The following is a 22,413-nucleotide window of genomic DNA, read 5'->3' as shown; positions in this document are numbered from 1 at the left end:
AGCTGGTTTTAGTATATTTTTAAATGACTGTGACTTATTTTAGTATTACACCCACAGTCACATTGGTGAACAATTAAGCAGAGGAGCAATTGCATCTCCTGAAATCGATTTCTGATAGGCAGAGCACAAATCGCATCTCCTGAAATCGATTCACGATAGGCTCATACGTTTTTGTTTCGTTTTGGACATATTTATTATTGTTAAAATTGGAGCAATGCCAGCAGTGCGCAAGTTCCGCCGAGAGACCAGTGAAATCAGCTGCTGTCTCAAGTACCTTCTGTTTGCCAGCAATGTGATCCTGTGGCTTTCTGCCCTTCTGGTCCTTTCGGTTGGCGTTTGGGCCTGGACTGAGAAGGACATGTTCCGCAACATCACCCGGCTGCACTTCATCGCCCTGGACCCGGCCTTTGTGCTGATCATCCTGGGTGGAGTCACCTTCCTACTGGGATTCATGGGTAGTATTGGTGCCTTGCGTGAAAACACTTGTCTTCTGGCGGCGGTGCGTTTGTTCTTTTTTCGATCACTCATAACAAAGCTAATTGTCCTGCTTCTGCCCATAGTATGCAATCTTTCTGAGTTTCCTGCTTATCGCTGAGATCGGCTTTTGTGGGGTGGCCTTCGTGCTCAAGGATAAGGGATGGGTAAGCACCATTTCAATGGCTTCAACTCAGGAGAACTCAGATTAAGATTTGTCTTTATCAGATCAAGGATCAGGCCACAGAGGGACTAAAGGCTTTCATTAGGCATTATCGCGAGGATGCAGACCAGCAGAATCTCATTGACTGGATTCAGGAGGACTGGTTACAGTGCTGCGGTATTGACGGACCCAAGGACTGGGACAGCAACAACTACTTCAATTGCTCGTCTATCGCTATCGGCAGCAGAGAAGCGTGTGGCGTACCATTCTCCTGCTGTCGTAGACGTCCTCATGAGCTTATCAAAAACAAGCAATGCGGCTACGATGTACGCAAGGAGGGATACGTAAGTTTGCTGTTTTTTGGTTCTCGTCTTTCCCAAATCCTTGTATTTCACAAACAAATTATACGCATGCAGCCCGTGGATAGGAATATACATGAGAGGGGGTGTTTGCGCGCCGGCGAGGATTGGCTAGAGGCACATCTCATTAGTGTGGCGATTAGCTGCGTGGCTTTGCTAATCTTGCAGGTGACATTCTCCCGTGTCTTAATATGTTATATCCTTACGGCTTGACGTAACGGATGATTTTACTTTTATATAATTAAGATTTTTCTATATTTTAACGATTTTTATTCTTTGAACGGATTCATTTTAATTTTAATCGTTTTTTCATTTTTTTTGCCAGGGCATGGAGTTATCCAAAATAATCTATGAAAAAGGCTGTGTTCAAGCTGGTGAAGAATGGATGGAACACAATTTGATTATTATTTCCACCTCTATTATTGTTGTGATGTTTTTTCAGGTCTCTGTTTTATTTAGTTTTGTCGATACTGTTTTGTTTTTGATTCAATGAAAGCAGTTAAACCATTTAATAACAACACTCCTTATTGTAGATCCTTGGCATTTCCTTTGCTCAGAACCTACGCACTGACATCTACACTCAAAAGTCAAAGTGGCACTGACAAATGGCCCTTCCTGCCCCAACAGCAATTTAGGAAGGACTTAAGACGACGATGTATCAGAGGATTTTCGAGGTAAGAAAATTCGAAAACCACATATGTACGGAACCAGAATCTTCAACTACTCATCTACGCTCCAATTAGTTAACTAAACTGTAAAGTACTCCCTTTTAAGGCCATTGGTCACTTTTATCCAGGGACTGCTATTAACATAAAAAAGTTTGAAAAATTGCAGGCTAAATCGGTTATCCATAAATGTTGAAGTCACAAAATAGGGGTAACTCTTTTATATTCGGAAATCCATTTTATTTTATTACGTGCAGTTAGACAGATTTTTTATTTTAACTTTTATAATTTTTTGTTTTGTTTTAAAACTTGTAAAAGTATTGACCCTGCTTTAAAGGAAATCTCTACGAAACTAAAATTTCTGAACAGAAATTAAAAACGAATATTTTCATGAGCTACATTTGAGTGGTCAATTTTAATTCGTAGGGTTTTCGATTGAAGTGAGTAGGGCTGATATAGCTATGTATCTAACTAAAGCAAACACATTCCGTCTTCGTGGACATTGACTAATATTAACTAGGTTGCCAAATTTGTTGCTGTTTTTACGCGGCTTCCCTTTGCCTGAACAAAAAAATGAGAAAATAAGAGAAAAACATTTAAAATAGATTTTCTAAACTTTTTACAAAGTTAAAGAGGCATAGGAAAACCAAAAAATGTATCTTGAAATGCTGCTGTGATATATTTTTAAAGAAATGTATAGAGAAACCGAAATTATTGCAACAATTTTCAAAAAATCGAATGAACATAATACGAATCTCATTCCTAAACTGAACAAATACAACCTAGTACGACATTGTCTTCAAAATAATATGTTTATGCATAGTTATTTTTATAAGTGAAGAACAACCACCTCTTTGTGTGGGAGTACCAAAATCACAGAACAAGAAATGAAAAAAACAAATCTTGCTAATTAATATTAATGAGCTTAAACTAAATTAATGCACAGAAATTGTTAGATTTACAGTATATAAATATGTATATTTTTGCAATCCGCAATGCGCAGTAACAATTGAGTAAAACCTAAGCTACAGTTGGTTTATTTGCCAAGAAGCGCACATGATACAAAATGCTTTATAAGACAGATTTAAATTCGCTCTTGTACCTTTTTGAATTTATATTGCAAAAAAATGTAATATGCTAAGACTGTACTATTGCTTAACACATTTCGCAAACATTCCTTCCCAATTAATATTCCTAATTTTGGTTTAAAAAACCCACAACCCAAACTCCTGTCCGCAGGAGTCCTAGATTAAATGTAAAATAGACTTTTTTCCAAAACATATAAAACACTGCCCTGAACAGAGTATTATTTTGTTCTTCAAATATCCGGAAGAAAAATGAACTGTTGTGTAACTTTACTAAAGTATTTACATCTCTTAGTCAGATTAAACTTTTATAGCTAACAATTTATATAAATACACTAAATATTTTACAAATCGACTTTCAAAACCCCTTAATGGGGTTCTGGCTTTTTAAGATCTTTCTGAACTCAGTCCTACACGTATGTATTCAAAGCTCAAAAACCTTGAAAAATGTCCTTATATAAAAAAACAAGAAAACAAACATTGATAATACTGAAACATGATATTACTGATACAAATGGGACGATGCTCCTCGGTTAGCCGAAATAAATATGCCCTTGCAGTTAAAGTAAATGTATTGTTCATTAGGCAAAAACTACGGAGTATGTATCGTCCGATTCATAAATGATTTAAAAATTTTAGATTTCTAGTTTGTCACATTCAGACAGATAAAGTCTTCGCCAATTAAGAATATTTATTTGTACAGTTTTTTCTGAATTTAAAACATCTCGCCAAAATACTCTCTGCAAGGGTACACAAAAAGGGGTAGTAAATCGAACAAAATACGAATAAAATTGTAAGAAATATAATTAATATGGTTAACAAAATATTACAATGGTAACGAAAAAGTCAATTGAAAATAAGCTGAAAATAAGATCCGAATCAGTCAAGCAAGCATCAGCTAATATGTATTAAGACAAACATATATAAATATACAGATATGATAAGAGTTAGAAAATGTATAAAAAATCTTAACAAAGGTTGTTGATACAAGTATCAATCAAAACTGCTTCAAATAAAGAAATATCAAATAACAATTAATAGATTATATATAGTCATTATAGTGGAACATCTCCGGACTCTCCATCTAGCTGAGCAACTGCGTCAAACTGAACGGCGGGGAGATCATCGCCTGACGCCGTCTTATTAGCTCGTTGGTACTCAAGGATAACCAAGGAATTTTCGCCTTCCTTGAGGATTTCGTTGGGAACATACAGCGTGACCTGAGGACCAGCCACAGGCCAGTATCGACCCAGGTTGAAGCCGTTTACATAGGCCACACCCTTGCCCCAACCGGCCATGTTCAGATAGGTATCGCCGACCTCCTCCACCGTCAGACTGCCAGTGTAAAGAATTGGCCCGTTGCGAAGAATACGTTGATTGGCCAGAAACGAGTCTAAAACCTTGTGGTCGCTGTTTCCACGACGCCAGAGTTCGATAGTGGATTGCTCGAGCGGGAAAGCAGTACTTCGCCAGTTCTCTAGGGGCAGATATCCACCATTGTGCAGCTGCAGACTAACTTCTCCAAAGATGCCCTTAGTGTCGTTAGAGATGTAGAAATTTACTCGTCCTTGGTTCTCCACCAGTAGTTGGAGAGTGCTTCCCCATCCCTTGCTAAGAGGCAGGGAGTAGATTTGAGCCTCTCTAGAGAGGGTTCCAACTAGTTCCTGGTCCACAAATACGTGTGCGCGGTCGTTAATCTGATCTATTTTTAATAAAGCCGGGTCCAGATCCATACTTGGTAGCTCAGTCTCGTAAAGGACGAGGCCCGAGTATAAGTCTAGTTCCTCAAAGGTTTTGGGCTTTCTTGACTCTACCGGATCACTTCTGGCGAGAGCGGCCCGTCCTTCCGCCGAGAGCAATGCCAACTTGGGTGCCAACTGCACCCTTCCGTAGGACAAGCGCTTGGCTGGACTTAACGTGATTTCGGGCAGTGGAAGGAACTCTCCAATTACAGCTTTGACAAGTTCGTACTTCGTTGTTACCCCTCCGGCCTCGTCCATCACCGCATCATAATCGTAACTTGTTATGTCCGCCGCATATCCGATGCCTCCGTCCAAATTGTAGTTGGCTCCGGCAGTAAATCCGAAGTTAGTTCCGCCGAAAAACATGTAGAGGTTGACACTGGCGTTATAGCTAAGGATTGTCCTGCAATCGGATATGAGAAAAGTTGTTTTTGAATTTTTTTTTATTTCCCAAGATATTTACTTTAACGCATTGGCCACCTCTTGGCCATCACGCCTTTGGTTCTGCTCCTGCCAATGGGTTAGCCAGCCCGGATAGAATTCGGAGTTTACCAGTGGGCCAGTGGGTTGCAGGACACGCAACATTTCCCAGATTTTGTCTATCTCTTGAACTGCAAAGTTGTTGATGTAAGAATGTCGTTTTCGAAGGAACTATCACTAGCTTCACATACTGCGATCAATGCCAAAGTCAGTGGTGGCAAACACGTTCTCAATTTTTCCGCAGCTCATCTTTTCGTTGGGAATGTCCACTGTGAAGAGCAGGGCCTTGCCAGACACGTACTTCTCCGTTTCGTCCCGCAGCCAATTCAGGTAGTCGTGATCGCAGGCATAGTCCCCGTACTCGTTCTCCACCTGCACCATGATGATCCTACCGCCATTACCCACAAGCAGATGCTGAAGTCGTGGCATCAACTCCGAGTACCACTTGCCAACCTCTGAAATGTAGTTGGGGTCGTTGGTGCGCATCTTGATGGTCGGGTACTTGGTAAACAGCCAGTGGGGAAGGCCTCCCTGAAAAGGTAATGCTGTTAGGTGGTCCAAAACCAAGATACTCTTTCTCAATTTCACACGATACTGCACACTTCAGACTCTGAAAACTAAATAATGCTTGAAACAGTAGAAAGAAGAGGTTCATTTGGTTACACAAGAGTCTGCTGCATATCAATACTGGAAGATAGTATAGAAGGGCTGCTTTAAACAAAATCGAAATTTTATTCATGGTCATATCTGTATGAAGTATAATAGTTAAGGGAGGTTGAAAAATTAGTAGGAATTTTTCTAAGCTGACTATGTTAGGACACTGCGGTCAGGTTATTTCCAGCGAGCCGCAACATTATATACTTACATTATCTCGCTCAGCGCAAATGTAGGGACCTGGACGCAGAATGATATAGAAGTCTTCTTCCTGAGCAATCTCCAAAAACTTGACCACATCAGCCATGCCTTCCCAGTTGTATTCTCCATCATGGGGATTATGCAGCGACCACTCTACATATCTGGAAACAGGAATGAAGAGTTTGGAGTAGTTTTTAAGTGTTTATTCCTCATTTTCGTAAGTTTTTAGCTCCACTAGCTATCTCGCAGATAAATTTGTTGTAAATATTTTAAATATATATTACTCTTTTGAATAAAAAATATTTCAACACTTTTAGGACCTATTTTTAACGAATGAATGAACTTACGTATCCAGGGCATTCAGGCCAGATGCCCGCATGGTGCGCAGCCGACTTCGCCAAGCCTCAGGCACAGCTCGGAAATAGTGAAACGACCCAGAGACGTATCGGAAGGGTTGGCCATCCAGCATAAAGGTGTTGGCCTCGTGGTCGATCGCAAATCTAGGCTGGTCCTGTTTAAATATGTGATTAAATTGGGTAACGGATGAGTCGATTGTTAAAAAGTAGCACGACAGCAAACTATCAATTTGCCGAACTGCGACTCACCTCGGTGGCGTCGCTGTCACCGCCCAGCCCGACACAAAGCCCAACTGTGAGGGCCATCACCGCGATTATCAGACATCCACTAACGGCCATTGTCAGCTTTCGAGTGCAGCGACAGCTGCTGCTCATTTTGAGGACCGGCTTTAGGAGCTTAAAAAAGACTTCGGATACTCGTATAGATATATTAGGTACAGCTTAAAGCTCGATCGAATTGGGCACTAACAATAGTTCACAACCGCTCGCTCGTGCTGACCGGAGCACAATGTCAAACTAATGGGTAGTGAGCAGTGGGTGTTCATGGCTGGCGGGAACTTTGGACGCGCCTTTCTTGGAGGGCCGATAAGGCCTGTTGGTCGCCGCATGAGTGGCTGATAAAGCTGCATATTTCGCGCTTAATGGTAGTTCATTTCGAATTCATCGTTGTGATATTTTCTATCCGCACAAGTGGCTTCTCAGTTTATAAGTACTCTGGAGTGCCGTTATTTTAATCGACGTGTTTGCAGATTATAATAATTAGTCCAAGATTGGTTAACATTGCTTTTTTTGGATTAGTATATTTACGTCCTTCAGAAGTGCAGAATTACCTTTTCCCTGTCATTTGTATATATTGGCCTTCACTTTGTATTTTCTAGCAAAGGCGCCGTTTATTTTCATTCTACCATAAGATTAAATTTGATTTAAATTGCAATCGTCAAATTTCAATATATATTCAGTAAATATGTTTTTTGAAAGGTGCCAAGAATATAATGCGAGGTATGATCAGTGGGTATTTCGTAGTCTGAACACTTGGTTCTTGGTTTGTCGTACCCAATTGTGAGAGAAATAATATTAATTTTAATTTAATTAAAGGGTCGATCAGTTCCTAAGTCAGTTGTATTCCGCCAATAGCAGTTAAAATAGTTTGAGCTGTAAACAAAAGGTCGAGGAACTCGAGGAAGATTATGATAGCCCCCATCAGGGTAAGTTATTTCTTTATTAGCGTTATCTTTACATATATAAAATTGCAAAAATCATGCATTTTTGAGTTATGCCTATATCAATATGTGAGAGAGTATGCTAAATATGATGTTTTGATTAATGTATATTGTCTGATCTATAGTAGAGTAAGTTATTTGTAAGAATAGGTTATTTAAAGTGGTAGTAAGTGACAAACCCGGTAATACGTAAGGGTAATATTGCTCTTTAAGAGCCATCCCCATGTGCGTATAATGGTAGGGCTCCCATGGCCCTTCATGCGTTTGCATACTTTTCTAAATTTGACATAACTAAGGATAAATCGTGTTTGAACTGTAACATAAAGTGCTTCTGTGTTTCTGCTGAAATGATATTCACTCAGGTTGAGGTAGAGACAGCACGAAATTCAAATTTGCGGAGGGTCTGGGTAGATACATGGTGGATAGTGGGGTGAAGACGAGGAGTTGGAAAAGCTATTTGTGATCGAATGATTACAATATAATCGATTGTTATCGGCTAGAAACTAGAGTAGATGTCCTTGCTTGCTCAGATTACTGTTCGGCCATCATGCAGAACTTGTCGGCCATCAGGGTTAGCACCTTTTCCAGCTTGCTGTGACGATCTTCGGCCTTGGCAGTTGCTCCGGAACTGCCCCATAGGAACTTTACATGAAACTCGGTTCTGCAAAGGGCAAACGGAGTTAGAGGGATACTCGGGAGTGCAGTACCTATCTATATTACCGAAAAGCATCTGCTAGAAGTTCATCAAGTCTGGGCTTGGCGTCCTCAAGAATGATCTTGGCGTTCTTTCGATATAAATCCAAGTTCCTTAGGAAGCCGCGAGAAGCATCTAGGTGCTGGAAATTAATGGACATGCCAAAGTCGTCCGCCTTTGACTCCCAGGGAGCAATACAGGTGTGGTACAGTGCTGGCCGGTCGTCAATGTTTGAGTGGTTTATGATGTCCATGACGGGTCGATCTATTAGAAGAGCATATAGAAGAACGTGGGGTACGGTTGTGTTTGGGGCCTGTGGATTAGAGGCCTCGTTCATGACGCTCAACGTGGGACGCAACTTGGCCTCGAAGGTAAAGGCGCTGTCCGTAAACTGTTGCCTAAGGATGTGCCAGGCTTGGTCGAGCTTCTGAATCTGGAAAAGGCGGGTAGGTAAAGTACTGAATTGAGTAAGCGGTATCTATACTTGAACACATTTTTTCTTTTTGCTAGAAAATACTTTTAAATATAAACGATTTTGTTCAGAGACTGCATTAATAGTTACACCAATACAACTTAAACTTTAAATAAAAATCCTCAACATGTCGCTAAGATAGGGAAGAAAATGGACGATGGATATTAAAAATTACTTGGATTTACCTGCTGCATGCACAGTCCCAGCATGATGGCACAGAACCCAAATAGGTTTCCCAGAGCCGTCTTAGTCTCCACTGCAATCTGAATCCATTTACTGAGGAGCTGGGCCCGGTCCAGGTCCGTTTGACAGGTGAGTATTGTCACGGCCACCATCAGCTTAATGCACTGTGTCCTCTCGATTACGTCCTCTCTGAAGAGCTTTCCGTGGGGCAGAGTCAGCAGCTCAAGTCCAGAGCAGCTGAGGTAGTAGTCGTCTTCGTTTGACGGCTCCTCCAGAAACAGGGCGATGTCGATTCGGGTTATGTGTTCCGCTAGTAGCTTAGGGCCCGTCTCCAGAAGCATCATCTTGAAGGTGTTAAGTGCATCGCCGTCCAGTGGCTTGTTCTCCACAGAGGGCAGTAGCAGAGTGACAAAGTTTTCGAAGTCGAACTTGCTAGCCTAAAATAGATGCGATTGATTGTATGTGTTTCTATTTCTTAGGGAGGGGAAAGTACACTGTTTTGTTTATTATACCTGTTACTCGTAGAGTAAAAGGGTATATTATATTCGGTGAAAAGTATGTAACAGGTAAAAGGAAGCGTTAACGACCCTATAAAGTATATATATTCTTGACCAGAATCAATAGCGAAGACGATTGAGCCATGTCCGTCTGTCCATCTGTCCGTATGAACGCTAAGATCTCAGGAACTAAAACAGATACAAAGCTGAGATTAAGCATTGAGGTCCCTACGCAGCGCAATCTTATTTCAGCATCCTCCCACGCCCACTCTAACACCCACAAATCACGAAAAACGAAAATCTCAGGAACTATTAAGGCTAGAAAGTGGAAATTCAGTATTTATAATCTTGGGATGCCAGAGCATCTTATGGTGGTACCATTATCCGGCCACAGCCACTCTTACGCCCACCAAGTTCAAAAGCCGGTGGTCCCAATGCGAATTGTTTTGTTTCGATCAAGCCACGCTCACTCTAACGCCCACAAACTGCGAAAATCTTTGGCGTCTACAGTATTACTACGAATGCCTTCGATTGACCTTACATAACTTATTTCTGTTAATATCTATCGATTAATAAAGATTTTTCAAATTGGAACATTATTTCGCTATTTATGAAGAAATTTAGGATATAAGACCTCACATGGGCAGTGACGTCACTATCAGTGCCAGACATGCTTTCTCCGACAATAGGTGACGCCTTGTGAATTTCCACTAGCAAAATGAATATTTTAAAATTGTGTAAAACAGTACAGTAGTCGCGGCAGGTAGCAGGAAATACCGCCGTGTTCAATTTTACTAGCGCCACTTATGGTACAATATAAAACAGGTTAAATAAATTTTTGAAAAGCCACAGATCTTATTAAAAACAAACCGAAATATGAACTTTTAGAAGATGAAGATGAATCATCATCCTAATCCCATACATCCTCAATCCCTACTGTCTGTCTTTTTTACTAGCTGAGATATCAGCGTTCATACAGACGGACGGAAAGATGCACCTAAGTTAATGGACTCGGCTGTTGATCCTGATCATTATATATATTATTATAGGTAATGCGGTCGAAAAATATTCCTTTTCTCCTGAAATTTCTGAAAATTAAATATTAATATTTCAACTAGTAATGCTAGTTTAATGGTATATAGGTGGGAAAGCCGTTACTCGAATACTAATTTAATAATATAATTCATTTAACTTAAGGCAAAGACAGCAAGCACTAAAGACTCACCGTTCTGACTTCCTCTATGACCATGGTGAAAAGCTCCTCTTCGGCGGCAAGGGCGTCAAACTCCGTGAAACTCTTGAGAGTTCCGTTAGAGACCGAGGACGTAATGAACCGGGGATTCTTGATTATCACACCCCGCTGTATGTTTGCTTCCAAGGCATCCCCTAGGGCCGAGTCACCGGATCCATTGCCAGAATCAGATCCACTGGCCTGGTATGCCAGCACAGCTGCCATGGGTTCCTTGCGCGGCTTGGGCGGCGGGCTGGGCGGTCGGGAGTCCGCCGGCGAGTCCAAACTGAAGTTTCTCACCAAACTCGAGATCCGGGTCACTGCTTGCTGCCGCAATGCCTGTGCCGCAGAAGTATTGGGTCTGGGCAGTGAGTGAGTTGTGAACTTGCTCTCTAGGTGGTGCTCACTGGTCGGGTTGCACCTGGCGATCGTCTGAAAGCGGACCATCCCGTTGCCGTTGCCGTTTTCCAACTCCTGCATTTGCAGCTGCTGTTCCTGAAGCTTATTGATGTTGCTGACCAACATAGCCTGGGCAGGCGTGAGGCTCTGGGAACGCTGTTGCTTCTTACAGGGCAGCCGCGGCGGCGGAGGAACCTCTCTTCGCGCCCGTGGAGGCGAGCAATGCGGACTGGCCGGTGATCCAGCCATTGGAGAGAGCTGTTGCTGCTGCGGATCGAAGCGAAAGGCTCCGGGCATGCCGGTACCCACTCCCCCAATGCTTCCCATTGGGGAGTTAAGAGGACTCAAACCTCGAAGGCCTGCCAGCATTTGGGTGTGAAGCTGGTTGCCCACGATTTTATGGCCGTAAAAGGAGAGCGGATAGGTGCGATTGCAAGGAAACTGAATCAGGGCCCCTGACGCTGACGAAATGGGCTTTCCGGATCCAACGTAGAAAGTTATTAGGTCGGGCACGGTGTCGAAGGCATCCTCTTCGAATTGGAACTGAACCCGTTCGTAGACCGTCTCCGGTTGTAGCACCAACTGAAATTGATAGGAAAATTAGTCAGGAAATGAAATAACTTAATTAGGCACCCCTATAGCTTATTCCACGTCTAAAGATACTCCTCATTAGCCAAATAAAGTTTGTGGTTAACTAAAAGTTTATCTATTAAACTCAAAAGCTTTGTTATGATACCAGAAACGGTTTCAAATCGAACTCCAGAACGTCGTGCTAATTTTGACCTCATTTAGATCGTAAGGATGAGGGGGAGATGTACTCTGTTACACTTCTTAATAGGGGCATTTGATTATGACACTCCTTTCTTCTTTGCTTTCTTTCTTCTGGTAACGTTCAGTCTGGTATATAGGACATACCTTGTTAAGTACGAAATGCAAAACGGTTGCCTTGCTGCGGCAGCTCAGCACGTAGTTGTCCGGCTGGGAGGCACAGTCGCGTACCAGGAAGTCGCCCTCGCGCTGCACTATGTCCTCAGCTCGTTGGCGGGGCAAGGCTCCATGATACCAGGCGTGGGAGCGCAGCTCGCGGGCGTCCAGGCTCAGCTCCCACTCGAGCGCTTTCTTCAGGGCGATGGCCTCCTGTTGCTCGCCGGGACTAGGCTGGGCGTTGGCCAGCGGTGTAGATGCGTTGCTGCTACCGTAGCTCTCCATCTTTCCGTCTTCGATGGCCCAATGGGGACTGTTGCACTTGGATCGCGGCCTCAGTGCCTCGTAGCTGTCAGGATAAATAGGAAGGTTGTGTGAATTTCCTTATTTTGGGTAATTTTATGGCAGCAAAGGCCAATCCTCCCACAAGCGGCTTGAGGGAAATTCGCTCCCGCAGAATTTGGTCCTTGGTATATGAACAACTAACTATATGTTTGAAGTTCAAGTGCAAAAAGTTAAAATCAAGTTTTAGCAATAATGGTGGAATGAAACCAATTTTGCAGACATACTTGAAAAAACTGCATTGAAACAAAAAACCGAAAAAAGGTTTCCGACTTTGGAAAATATGTTGTCCTGGCTTAGTTATCACTTACCTACTACGTCCATTTTTCAGAAGAAAATTTAGGACAGGACACACCCTAACTTGATACCTCGGTTGTACCTCTAGGTTCCTAACAGAAACTATTACTACTTCAAAGACTCCATTCAGGAATAACTAGCGTTCTTTTTCACCCTGCCGAACCCTTTAAAGGGATTGCAGTTTCAGGACCGTCGTATAGTAGTCTGGACTCCTTGCCGCTTAAATCTACTCTGAAAAGTTCACGGCAATGTCCTCCAGAGCGGTGTACTTTTAAGGGTTGTTCCCCGTTCTTCGTTCACTACGATACTCCACGCCGTTTGTTTTGGGTTTTGTTTTATAACTCCTAGGCAGCTTCAGGCAAACCTTTGGGAAATTCCTGGGGCATGCGCAGACTATATGTTATTGTTGCCTATAAAGTGGAAAGGAACTTTTGTGGATGTTGTGGACGATGTTGGATATTGGAAGACAAGTGACAGGGTTTTCATACAAAATGCACGTTAGGCACAAAAAACATCAAAATTACTCGATAGATTCATCTTTAGAATTAAATCGAATTAAATGTAACTTTACAAAGTGAACAAGAAAAAACGCAAGTATGAGAAACCCCTCAGGCCGTTAGCCACCTTCTACAGTTTCGATAGAGTCATCTGTTGGGAAAGTCTTTCACATCTACGAATCATGTGGTTGTATTCCTAATACCTTTCCTTGGAAGGTGTATTACACTAGCTTTCTTACATTGTGGCAGTTTCGTCGAAGGTTAGTTGCTTAAGAACCTTTCCGCTTTTTGTAATAATCACGCCAGGTCCGCTATCGCTATCGCCTTTTCCCACTACATCTGGGGAGCTCTCACCCAGATAAACCAACGGACAGGAGTTCTTACGTAGCGGGACTGCTCGCGGGGCACTGCTCATTGCTAGAAGGTAGATGTTTCTTTTACGCCATTTGGGTTTAATATGTTAATCTTCCTGTGACCTGCCTTCTAAATTCATGGATTGGCGCCGCTTGGCACGGACTCCTAGCAGACTATTGACCATCTTCTGTCGATGGGCACCGCGCACGCCACATTGCTTAAGCTCCTTGTCTGTTATGTCCACTACGTCGTCAACAACGTTGAACTCTTGAAGGTTTCCTGGTGGGTATGATGTTTAGTCTCAATCGTGGTGGGCTTATTAGCCAAACCTTCGTACTGCTGCAGTTCTAACAGCTCCAACCATTCGACTATGCTCATCCTGGAGTTGTGAACCATCACAGCCAGGTCCTCGCGACGACGCACTGTGCTCGGGTACCGAAAGTTCCACAGAATGCCTTCAAAACGATTACAAAACAGGCCATGATGTATGATGTAAGTGATCTTGGTTCCACTACTCACTGCTTCTCCGATTCGACACATTACAGTTCTCAAGGGGCCTGGGCATGCGTGTTACCCATGGTGTCAGCAGTCCTTCTTGGTTCGCGCACAAATCAGTAAGCTAAAGAAATCCGTAGCAAGGCCAACACCTAAGCTGAAACTGAACCGCGCACTTCGCTTCAGTGGAACAACTGAACGTGAGCAAATAAAAGCCAAACAGACGACAACCAAGTGAAAGTTCTAAATGAATTTACTGAAGACTGAATGCTCTATCATTTTGAATATTGTTAGCAAAAATGTCTACGATTTGTTAAAAAATATTAGATACAACTAATTTTAATATGTCATTTAATTAATTAATTAGTTTCGAAACACAAACAGGAATAGAGCGTGTATTACCTGAATAATGTATTCTTAATTATACAAATTGATTTATTAATCTAATAATTCCTAATTCTGGGACTTTAGTCTATTAATTCGACGAAAAATATATATATTCCTTCGCTGCAATAAATAAATATTAACAATGACTGGCAAAGTTGTTGAAAGAGTTAACAAATCCCTTAATAGATCGTCAGTGCCAGCAGTACTTCAATGTCGTGCAACAACAATTTGCTCTCACTGTTTTTCTAATTACTGCTCTCCGTACGTGGTGCTCCCCCAAACCTCTGCCCCTGGTCCAACGCCCTGGATAGCCACCATGCGCTTGACCAACTGGCCGTGCTCGTATTTATTCTGCCCATTCTGGGCGTATCTTTTATCGTTGTCTTGATCATATTCTGCTGACCGCAGCGGAGTTCCCTCAATTAAACCTTCTGTTGCTGCCGCGCTGCGCATGGAAGTGGCATTGCGTATTGATATTGTTATACCGACGCGCTTGGGAAACCAGGGGGGGAGGGGGGAGAATAGAGAGCTAATAATCAAACAATTAATTTACACCAAGTTTTATTTTATTGTTGGTTATTCTAAAATAAATATGGTAGAAGTGAACGTTTAGTTTACCTTACAACTGCAAATAATTTAAATTCGCTGTTTCAGTATATATCTACATTACTGCTAGTAACGATCTTAGTAAATACATCTACATGGCATTTTACATGTGTGACTCGAAGTTGACAGCAGCTTGGGGGGCAGCTCTACTCGACCACATTTATTTCAACGCTATCATCGTCGTCGGCCTGTTCGCTCAAATCGACGCTAGAACAGCTGTCGGAACTGTAGTCGAGCGTTTCCCGGGGCGTACTGCTTCCCGAGGCCGTTGAGGCCTTAAAGGCACTTCCCGCTCCCGGTGCCGCAGTTGGTTGCTTCTCCTGGCCGCTCTTAAGATTCTCCCGCGTGTGTCGCCACTTCATGCGACGGTTTTGAAACCAGACCTTGACCTAATGGTGAAATAAGAGCACAAAAATTGATCTATGAATATATAAATATAAAGGAGATTCAATTTAGTAAATAATAATCCCCCGTCGCTCCCCCCTCGAAAGCAAAGAGAGAATCCTATAACATATCGATTCGTCTGCTTAAGCTGATCAAGAGTACGAGTACTGTTAAACGGTTTAAACACTTAAGCACACAGCATATAAAATTTTAGATGTACTGTTTTCAAATTGAGAGCCAGAAGATTATAATTGACTTCCGATGTGTAATGTCCCCTTAAGAAACATGTCTCTGCTACTAAAACCATTTAAAGATTCAATGTAGTTCGGTACAACCATGTCCGTATCGTAAAACGGTATAATGCAATCTTTGAACAGAATGTAACAGGTAATTTCATTATCTAGCTATTGCACTCTGAAGCTCATAAAAACAGCGATTTTGAATAAAAGAATATTAGCTTAAAATAAAGAAACTACATATGTTGCATTGATCTTGTTGTGCCTTGCACATTCCTTTTTCTAATTAGCAATGGTTTTCCTTGCAGAGAGTATTTTATAACCAGTTACCAGCCAACTTTGTAAGCAGGGACGGCACCGCGAGATTAAAATGTGAAATAGGTGGCGCTATTACAATTATACACTGATGTCATATCGTATATCGTTCTCTGGAAATGGGGGGAAAGAGGGAATATGACATTTCTTTTATAATTTGTGTATAATACGGGGACAAGAAAGCGTTTCTGACCCTAAAAAGTATACATATATTCCTGATCAGAACCAATATAATAATAAATTAAATTTCAATTCTTTTCGGTGAGAACCTTTGGAACATTTATGGAGAAATGTAGTCAGGTGAAATAATCGAAAGTAGAGATTAATATTATATATATTTACTTATATATCCTTAGAGTTCTATTATTAACTTACCTGAGCGTCGGTGAGGTTGAGCCGAGCCGCCAGCTTCCGGCGATCGGGCTTGGTGATGTACTTCTGTTGCTGGAACTGAATCTCCAGGCCCTTGCGCTGGAGGTTCGTGAAGACGGCCCGAGACCACGAGCGCTTGCGCTTTCCATTGTTGTTGGCGGAACCGTTACCTGGAGTACTGCCGCTCCCCTGTTGCGGGTGGCCTCCATTTTGCAACGTGGGTCCCGCAGGCGAGGTGGGGGTAACGTCCAGGAGCTGCTGCTGCGTCTTGCCCATAAATCGCTGTTGCTGCGTCAGCTGAAGGGTCGTGAGGCTGTGAAGGGGCGCCAGCAGTCCCGCAGCTGTCGTCGGGATGTGTTGCGGGGGCTTTTGCTGCTGATGGAGGTGTTTTGGGTGGTGCGGTTGATGATGATGCTGTTGATGCTGCTGCTTCTGATGTTGATGGAACCGCAGGAGCGCGTTTGTAGCCAGCGTCGGATAAGTGGGTGACGCTGTTTCGGGGTAGAGTTTGAGATGAAAGGTGGTTAGGTCAGTTGAGGATCGATTGTATAGATTGGCATCCCTCATTTGCAATAACTCTTATTTTGTTGAAAACATAATTGCTTGCTCTTCCGAATCCGGCTGCCCCTTTACACAACCATTCGGTTATTTATTTTTATAAGAAAACCTCCATTACTTATAGACCACATCCTCTCTCGGCGTTGTATAGTGTATCCGGAGGAAATGATACATTTATCGCAGTCCAAGAACATTTTTTTACCAGAAAAAATATGAAATCGAAGTTTTCGTTGTTTGACTAAATTATTTCGATCAATAAAATGCACGTCGAAAATATTTAAATCGGTTTGTTTATAATAAAATTTTCACTTAATTGGAAATTATCATTGAAGCAACAAATTTGTTTACCTCAAGCGGGAATCTAAACAACAACAATTATCTCTAGAGAGCAGAATTATTTGGGGTAATCGAACACGACATGGGGCACACGAGGTTGAGGTCGCTACCGAGTGCTTTCCTACTTTTAAAATTTAAATGTTTTTAAAATATCGAAGAGTGAATGTACACCCAGAGAAATGTTTTCTATATTTACTTCTCTCAAAGCAAGTTTAAAGTCGCCTTAGCTTTCATGATCATGATCATCAGAATAAAATGACTTTCCTGTAGCACTTAAAAATGCATTATAACATATCTGAAATACATGCCATGACCCTTAAGCGAATATATTTACAAGTGAATACATAACCGATCTGTCTTTGTCCAAGTTATGTCAATAAGCAGGACTAGTCCAACTATACAAACCACCTTTTTTCGGACTTTTTTGTGCCGACTGAGAACTAGCATATGCATTTTTTATTGCCTCCTTAACGCAGAGCTGGTGGAATTGGTTTGTTTGGGTGCTCCCGGCATGCGCCCAATTGTTTTCGCATAGAGCGTTTTATTTACTTAAAAAGAATCTACCGTTTCGTGTCTATTTACATTGCAGCGGAAACGGGCTCCGTACTCGTAGGCCCAATTGCATCTCCATCTATATCAGCATCGCCAACGCCACCGGTGCCTCTGTGCATCTGTGCATCTGTGCATCTGCAGAGGCTAATAACGTCTTAATTGGCCTTTTTGGCATTTGGTTTGTGTCAACCACCGGGGCTTGTTATAATGACTTTCCACCGATCTTCAACAGCTCTAGGGTGGGCGGGGAGCTGCGGTTCCCTCTCTCACAGCGCGAGTCCACTTATTGCCGACTTTTGGATTCATTTGTAAATATCGGGTGCCCAATCCCGCTGCCCGGTAAATATCTTAATGAGTTGTGATAATTTTTAGGTGCTATATCAACTGGATGCAGATGCACCCCCAGAAGGAAGCGTTTGTGAGTCGTAAATTGTGCAGCTATGTTTAAGTTGGATCGATTTATTTGCCGGTATATCGGTATTTACGACTTGCTGAATTTCTTTCGGCCGGTCTTATTTATTGGTAAACTGGGAATGATCTTCTGGGTAAAGTAGTGCGCTCCAAGTGGGCCATGTGTTTCCGTAATTCTGGACCACCCCGTTTGACAAGCCGGTCACTAGTTCATTTAATGACCTTTTCCAGGATTCCACTTAAATCAAACTTCTTTACCCAATACAGGATTTATAACCGCATGCATTCAGCATGACTGCATTGTTTTTTCGTTTGACCTGAGTTTCTTATCATTTCTATAAAATAAATGAAAGTTCTAATAACTTTGAATAACTTAACGGAAATATGATTCTACTTGCTTGCTTGCTCCCCTATTAACTGAAGTTAACCCATAATTGTAATACTTTACACACTAGATCTACCAATAAACTAGTACAGGGTGCAGAAAACCAGATCATTTGCTCCAATTCTTAGTGCACGGCGAAAAACAGCAAACCCAAAGTTATTCGTGCAATAAATTAACTGCTTGCAAAACTACACATAAGTATCGTTATTTTTTACTTCTGCAGTTAAAAGGCAAGTCGATCTAGTCAAGTCCATCTGGCTTCTTCCCTTTATGAACATTCTGATCTTGGGAACAGCAAATGGGTTCTGTCTCGAACTAATCATTTACATATATTCCGAAAGTTAAAATTTCTCCGAGGCTAGGCGGAGGTTAATCCTCAAATATTAGAAAATGGAACCGACTTATCTTATTGAAAACATGAAAATTTTGAATGTAGTACGTTGTAATTATTATTGCCACAGGCGGGCCTCCCTGCTGTTGGGAATTTGAGAAACATCTTTAGAGGTCCAAAAGAAATCGTCTTATGGCGATCATTAATCAGGGATCTTTGAGCTCTTTGAAAGTGCACCTAACAGTTGGATTAACATATAAATTGTTAATTAATTAGACGCTCGGCGCCGCATTATTGCTCAGACAGCATTTCCATATCAGACAATAGTCTGTTCCATCAATCGGTCGGCCGATCGATCGGCAACCAGAAAAGCAACAACAATCAACAAACTACTCATCACCAGGCGGGACAGGCAAACAGCAACAAATAGTCGGCGGAGGAAGCCGAAAGATCTGGCTTGGTCCATGATTTTATGATGTGCTATCCGATGCAATCAATCCATCACGAAATAATTCTGCAGGGGCCGGCAGGTTGGACACGGCAGGCAGCCGCAGAGAAGCCTCCTCCTGGAAAGGCCACCTCAGTGGGTGGTTGTGTAAATACTTAGCCTTTGGCTTGGCCCCCAAAACACCGCATAGCTTCACCCGTACAGTCATCCATGCACTTGGTTAATCCATCGGGCAGTCATTCCCTGTCATTAGCCTAAACGGCAGCACAGCCCCATTGGCTGATTCCCAGTAGGTGGACCCGTGGCGCCCAATCTGTCAGAGATCTTCGCGTCTCTTCACAGGCCAAAGTTCTTTTCAGCTATACCTATCGCTCCCACTCTGCCTCTGCTCACCTTCCCATTCCTAATCTCTTCTCCATCGGAACAATTCATTATAGAGGGCAATTAGATGGATAGCTATCTGTATCTGCCCATGAATGACGGGCCAATTGCTCAAGCAAATAAACAAACTTTTCTCCACAAACGCTTTCACGTTCCGAATGAGCTTGAGGTTTATTTTTAAAGACTGACTCGTAATTTGTTCATAAATTGTTGTTAATTTTCGGCTTTGGTCTTTGAGTTTAATTTATTTTAGGTGGCCATAGGATTGATGAAACCTTTCGGAGGCAGTCTGTTTCTTTTTACCAATCTCTTGCTGATTGAGGTATTGTCGAATTTATTCATTCGCCTTGCTAATTGCCTCCGCAAATGTGTTTGAAAACCGTTTAATATTGATGATAATTTTCACAAATATTCTGCCGATGTGGAAGTCTAATTCGGTTTTGTTAGGCGCCAATTTTAATTCTTGCTGTGGTAACAGGGTACATTTTGGCACATTTTTAAACACTCCTGTTGCTGTCGAATCAAGCAGTGTGACTAATTTTAGAGTGGTCATTGAAGTGTCTACGGAACCTGTCTAATTCAACTCCTGCCTGGCTGCTAGCACCCACTTGATAAGAAATGTGTTTAAAACTGAATGGGAAAAGGAAAAGGGTGGGCCAACGTCATGGAGAAATTCAAGCAGCTTGTTAAACAATGAACAATTTCTATTCGAAAACCGAAGCATCCACAGATTATGTTTCTCACTGTTTTCACATAAACAAGATCAAAGTGCGCTCCCAGCCTGCGGACTATGAGAAGTCGTCCCCGTGCCCATATATACAGAAACAGCAGGAAGTAAAGCAAATACCCAAAGCATTTGGGCTATTTGGTTGTCGATTTCAACAAACGGATTGTTTTCGTCAAGAGCCAGAGGCGGGAAACAGTTGGCCACAGGAACATTGCACAATGTGGATACAGAACATGTTATAATTCAAATAATAGCGAGAATTATTTATTAGGGGGCCTTTAACTTCGAGTGTTTCCCATTTTCAACCTATGCTTCAAGGATTGTTAGTTCTGTTTTCCCTCTCAATGAGCCTATTCCGATAACTTAACTCCAGCCCAAAATTATCGTCACAATAATTATCAGACAAAGACAAAGGCTGGAAAACTTTGATAGGCAAGTGGCGAATCTGCCCCACCAATTCTTTTGATCGTTTCCCTGAGATCTGAATATTTCGCAGAACGAAATGCAAATTGATTGACAAATCGGAAAATTTGATTAGCTTTGATCATTTTTATTGCTGCTCCTAGTAGGGTGATCAGAGAGAAATACTTCTGATGATTTTCCATCATTATTTACCAGATACTTTATACATTATGTGTAATTGTATTACTTAAGCCTTATCAGACAGGTATTTACAGGGTATGTTTGGAACGTGGTTGAGACGCTGCATTGAGAGACTTAAAATTTTCATTGTACAAAACAATATTGGCTTTAGCGACTAAAGAGTAATTAACGACTCCATTCATTCAAGAACCCACGGAATGATCTTTTAAAGAGGTTTGGTTCGGCTCTGACTTATTCTCCTTGATGATAGAATATACATTATAGTATATATTTCTTAAGAGTCCTCTGCCTGCCTTAACCCTTTTCTGCTCATCTTCCTGGCAAACGAGACAATGCACATTCACAATTACTAGTTCTTACCATGTTCTGCTGCCCGAAGGGGCGTCGGTCTCAGTACTGATTTGTAATCCATATACAGGCTAGGATATAGTCTGTCAAGGGCCACATAAGGGTGCGTAGAAGTGGGAGCAGCATTTGCGAAGATCGGAGCATGTCCAATCTTACGAGACTCTGCATTCGCTTGGCTAAAGCAGTGCGGAAACGAGCAGCAGGCAAAGGTACCACCATCGCAGCAGGACCTCGTCGAAGGCGACGAATTGCTCTTCCGTTCAGACTCGCCGGGCTCGGAGCCCAGCAGCCGATCCACACTGAAACTCAGCTTGACTTTGGTGGTGCTCTTAGTGGTGGCTGACGGCGAGCCGACCATGGCAGTCGGAGCGCAGGAGTCTTTGGTCGGCAGATCCCGATCACTTTCGACTGGATCGGAATCAGAACAGTTCGTCAGAGCTGAGTTCACTTCACACTCCCCGTACACGTGAGTGCTGAGGTTCTCGGGCATACTTTGTTCCATGCTGGCGGCACTCTCGTGTAGTAACATTTCTCGATTATATGGGTCTATTCGTTTGGCACAACCCGAAAAGTCTGTTCACCCGTTAACGAACTGTCTGGTCTACCATCTCCCAAAACACCGTCGCTTGCAGCCTATAGTACGATCGCGCTTAGGGCTTGTGCACCTTCAATTAAACCGCCTTGCAAGACATTCCACTCAGAACTGATCGGAACCGGCCAGGGAGCTCTCTCCGCCAACAATCGATTGCCGTTCGCGCATTCAACGCGGAACAGCCTACCAGTTGGGTAAATCTTGCTGAGATCGTGAGTTCCTAGTGTTTACAGTGGGGCAAATGCAAATCTCAAAGCGAACAAAACATATTATACGTTGAATTCCTGAGTGCCTAATACTTTCCAGCAAGGCTGCGAAACTCGGTATCTCATTGGGCCTCAATCTTTTTTCTGTAGGTGTGTCCTTAGCACAGATCAAAAAAATTCACTCACGCATATTTCCATAGTCTTGTGCCCACTGTAACCACACACCGATGGGATACTTGCTACTCAGTTCGGTTGTTTACACACAAGCATGCCTCTGTGTCATTAGCTCTGTCGGAGATTGTTTCCTCGATCGCTGCTGAGATTTGTTTACCGATTTCTCCATATGTTCCCGTACTCCCACTCAGACACAGACAGCCAGCGAATTCCGGTTCCTTGCGTAGAGGCCATGGCGTGCGACTCGTGGCCAATGCGAGCGATCCGTTCCAGTGGG

At 42.5% G+C, this 22,413-nt stretch overlaps 5 protein-coding genes across 10 annotated transcripts; 1 reads left to right on the top strand and 4 right to left on the bottom strand.

The window, feature by feature from the left end:
- Positions 1–62: 62 nt before the first annotated feature.
- On the top strand, positions 63–3,780 carry LOC108113436 (tetraspanin-17). 4 transcript variants are annotated; one of them, XM_017224003.2, is made up of 6 exons: positions 119–499; positions 561–641; positions 703–981; positions 1,054–1,164; positions 1,322–1,438; positions 1,530–3,780. In XM_017224003.2, exons 1-6 carry the CDS (start codon positions 215–217, stop codon positions 1,596–1,598), a joined length of 942 nt encoding a protein of 313 aa, XP_017079492.2. In that variant the 5' UTR covers positions 119–214; the 3' UTR covers positions 1,599–3,780. The 4 variants fall into 4 exon arrangements, with proteins under 4 accessions (XP_017079489.2, XP_017079490.1, XP_017079491.1 ...); XM_017224000.2 differs by lacking the exon at positions 1,054–1,164 and having other exon boundaries at positions 63–499; XM_017224001.2 differs by lacking the exon at positions 1,322–1,438 and having other exon boundaries at positions 63–499.
- LOC108113434 (beta-galactosidase) lies at positions 3,630–6,939 on the bottom strand. Its single transcript, XM_017223998.2, has 6 exons — positions 6,429–6,939; positions 6,171–6,334; positions 5,834–5,984; positions 5,160–5,499; positions 4,952–5,099; positions 3,630–4,891 (listed from the first exon to the last, which is right to left on the bottom strand). The coding sequence occupies exons 1-6, from the start codon at positions 6,552–6,554 to the stop codon at positions 3,802–3,804; spliced, it is 2,019 nt and encodes a 672-aa protein (XP_017079487.2). The 5' UTR covers positions 6,555–6,939; the 3' UTR covers positions 3,630–3,801.
- Positions 6,940–7,364: 425 nt separating this feature from the next.
- Positions 7,365–13,396, bottom strand: LOC121529664 (breast cancer anti-estrogen resistance protein 3 homolog). 2 transcript variants are annotated; one of them, XM_017223996.2, is made up of 6 exons: positions 13,175–13,396; positions 11,791–12,148; positions 10,471–11,457; positions 8,751–9,185; positions 8,120–8,526; positions 7,365–8,060 (listed from the first exon to the last, which is right to left on the bottom strand). In XM_017223996.2, exons 1-6 carry the CDS (start codon positions 13,348–13,350, stop codon positions 7,931–7,933), a joined length of 2,493 nt encoding a protein of 830 aa, XP_017079485.2. In that variant the 5' UTR covers positions 13,351–13,396; the 3' UTR covers positions 7,365–7,930. The 2 variants fall into 2 exon arrangements, with proteins under 2 accessions (XP_017079485.2, XP_017079484.2); XM_017223995.2 differs by lacking the exon at positions 13,175–13,396 and adding an exon at positions 12,453–12,754.
- Positions 13,396–13,998, bottom strand: LOC108113433. Of its 2 annotated transcripts, XM_041817704.1 has the most exons (3): positions 13,809–13,998; positions 13,619–13,744; positions 13,396–13,568 (listed from the first exon to the last, which is right to left on the bottom strand). In XM_041817704.1, the coding sequence occupies exons 1-3, from the start codon at positions 13,852–13,854 to the stop codon at positions 13,396–13,398; spliced, it is 345 nt and encodes a 114-aa protein (XP_041673638.1). In that variant the 5' UTR covers positions 13,855–13,998. The 2 variants fall into 2 exon arrangements, with proteins under 2 accessions (XP_041673638.1, XP_041673637.1); XM_041817703.1 differs by having other exon boundaries at positions 13,619–13,998.
- A 721-nt stretch (positions 13,999–14,719) lies between these two features.
- LOC108113435 (homeobox protein H2.0) lies at positions 14,720–21,890 on the bottom strand. The gene is made up of 3 exons (XM_017223999.2): positions 21,177–21,890; positions 16,088–16,575; positions 14,720–15,166 (listed from the first exon to the last, which is right to left on the bottom strand). The coding sequence occupies exons 1-3, from the start codon at positions 21,691–21,693 to the stop codon at positions 14,924–14,926; spliced, it is 1,248 nt and encodes a 415-aa protein (XP_017079488.1). The 5' UTR covers positions 21,694–21,890; the 3' UTR covers positions 14,720–14,923.
- Between the last annotated feature and the right edge of the window lie 523 nt (positions 21,891–22,413).

This window comes from Drosophila eugracilis, unplaced genomic scaffold, assembly GCF_018153835.1.
Source record: "Drosophila eugracilis isolate 14026-0451.02 unplaced genomic scaffold, ASM1815383v1 contig_1828, whole genome shotgun sequence".
Classification (NCBI taxonomy): Eukaryota; Metazoa; Arthropoda; class Insecta; order Diptera; family Drosophilidae; genus Drosophila; species Drosophila eugracilis.
Note: the sequence above shows the minus strand (reverse complement) of the source record. Positions and strands in the feature narration are given on the sequence as shown.

Excerpts from the sequence above, each read along its gene's own strand:
- LOC108113436 (XM_017224003.2), top strand. The coding sequence starts at position 215 with ATGCCAGCAGTGCGCAAGTTCCGCCGAGAGACCAGTGAAATCAGCTGC. Across the intron at positions 982-1,053 it reads ATGTACGCAAGGAGGGATAC|CCCGTGGATAGGAATATACA; the intron begins GTAAGTTTGCTG and ends ATACGCATGCAG. Across the intron at positions 1,165-1,321 it reads TGGCTTTGCTAATCTTGCAG|GGCATGGAGTTATCCAAAAT; the intron begins GTGACATTCTCC and ends TTTTTTTGCCAG.
- LOC108113434 (XM_017223998.2), bottom strand. The coding sequence starts at position 6,554 with ATGAGCAGCAGCTGTCGCTGCACTCGAAAGCTGACAATGGCCGTTAGT. Across the intron at positions 6,335-6,428 it reads GTGACAGCGACGCCACCGAG|GACCAGCCTAGATTTGCGAT; the intron begins GTGAGTCGCAGT and ends ATATTTAAACAG. Across the intron at positions 5,100-5,159 it reads TGACTTTGGCATTGATCGCA|TTCAAGAGATAGACAAAATC; the intron begins GTATGTGAAGCT and ends ACAACTTTGCAG.
- LOC121529664 (XM_017223996.2), bottom strand. The coding sequence starts at position 13,350 with ATGAGCAGTGCCCCGCGAGCAGTCCCGCTACGTAAGAACTCCTGTCCG. Across the intron at positions 11,458-11,790 it reads TGCATTTCGTACTTAACAAG|TTGGTGCTACAACCGGAGAC; the intron begins GTATGTCCTATA and ends TATCAATTTCAG. Across the intron at positions 8,061-8,119 it reads CTTCTAGCAGATGCTTTTCG|AACCGAGTTTCATGTAAAGT; the intron begins GTAATATAGATA and ends TGCCCTTTGCAG.
- LOC108113433 (XM_041817703.1), bottom strand. The coding sequence starts at position 13,829 with ATGTGTCGAATCGGAGAAGCAGTGAGTAGTGGAACCAAGATCACTTAC. Across the intron at positions 13,569-13,618 it reads AGAACTGCAGCAGTACGAAG|GAAACCTTCAAGAGTTCAAC; the intron begins GTTTGGCTAATA and ends CATACCCACCAG.
- LOC108113435 (XM_017223999.2), bottom strand. The coding sequence starts at position 21,693 with ATGTTACTACACGAGAGTGCCGCCAGCATGGAACAAAGTATGCCCGAG. Across the intron at positions 16,576-21,176 it reads CCTTCGGGCAGCAGAACATG|CGTCACCCACTTATCCGACG; the intron begins GTAAGAACTAGT and ends ACCCCGAAACAG. Across the intron at positions 15,167-16,087 it reads TCAACCTCACCGACGCTCAG|GTCAAGGTCTGGTTTCAAAA; the intron begins GTAAGTTAATAA and ends TTTCACCATTAG.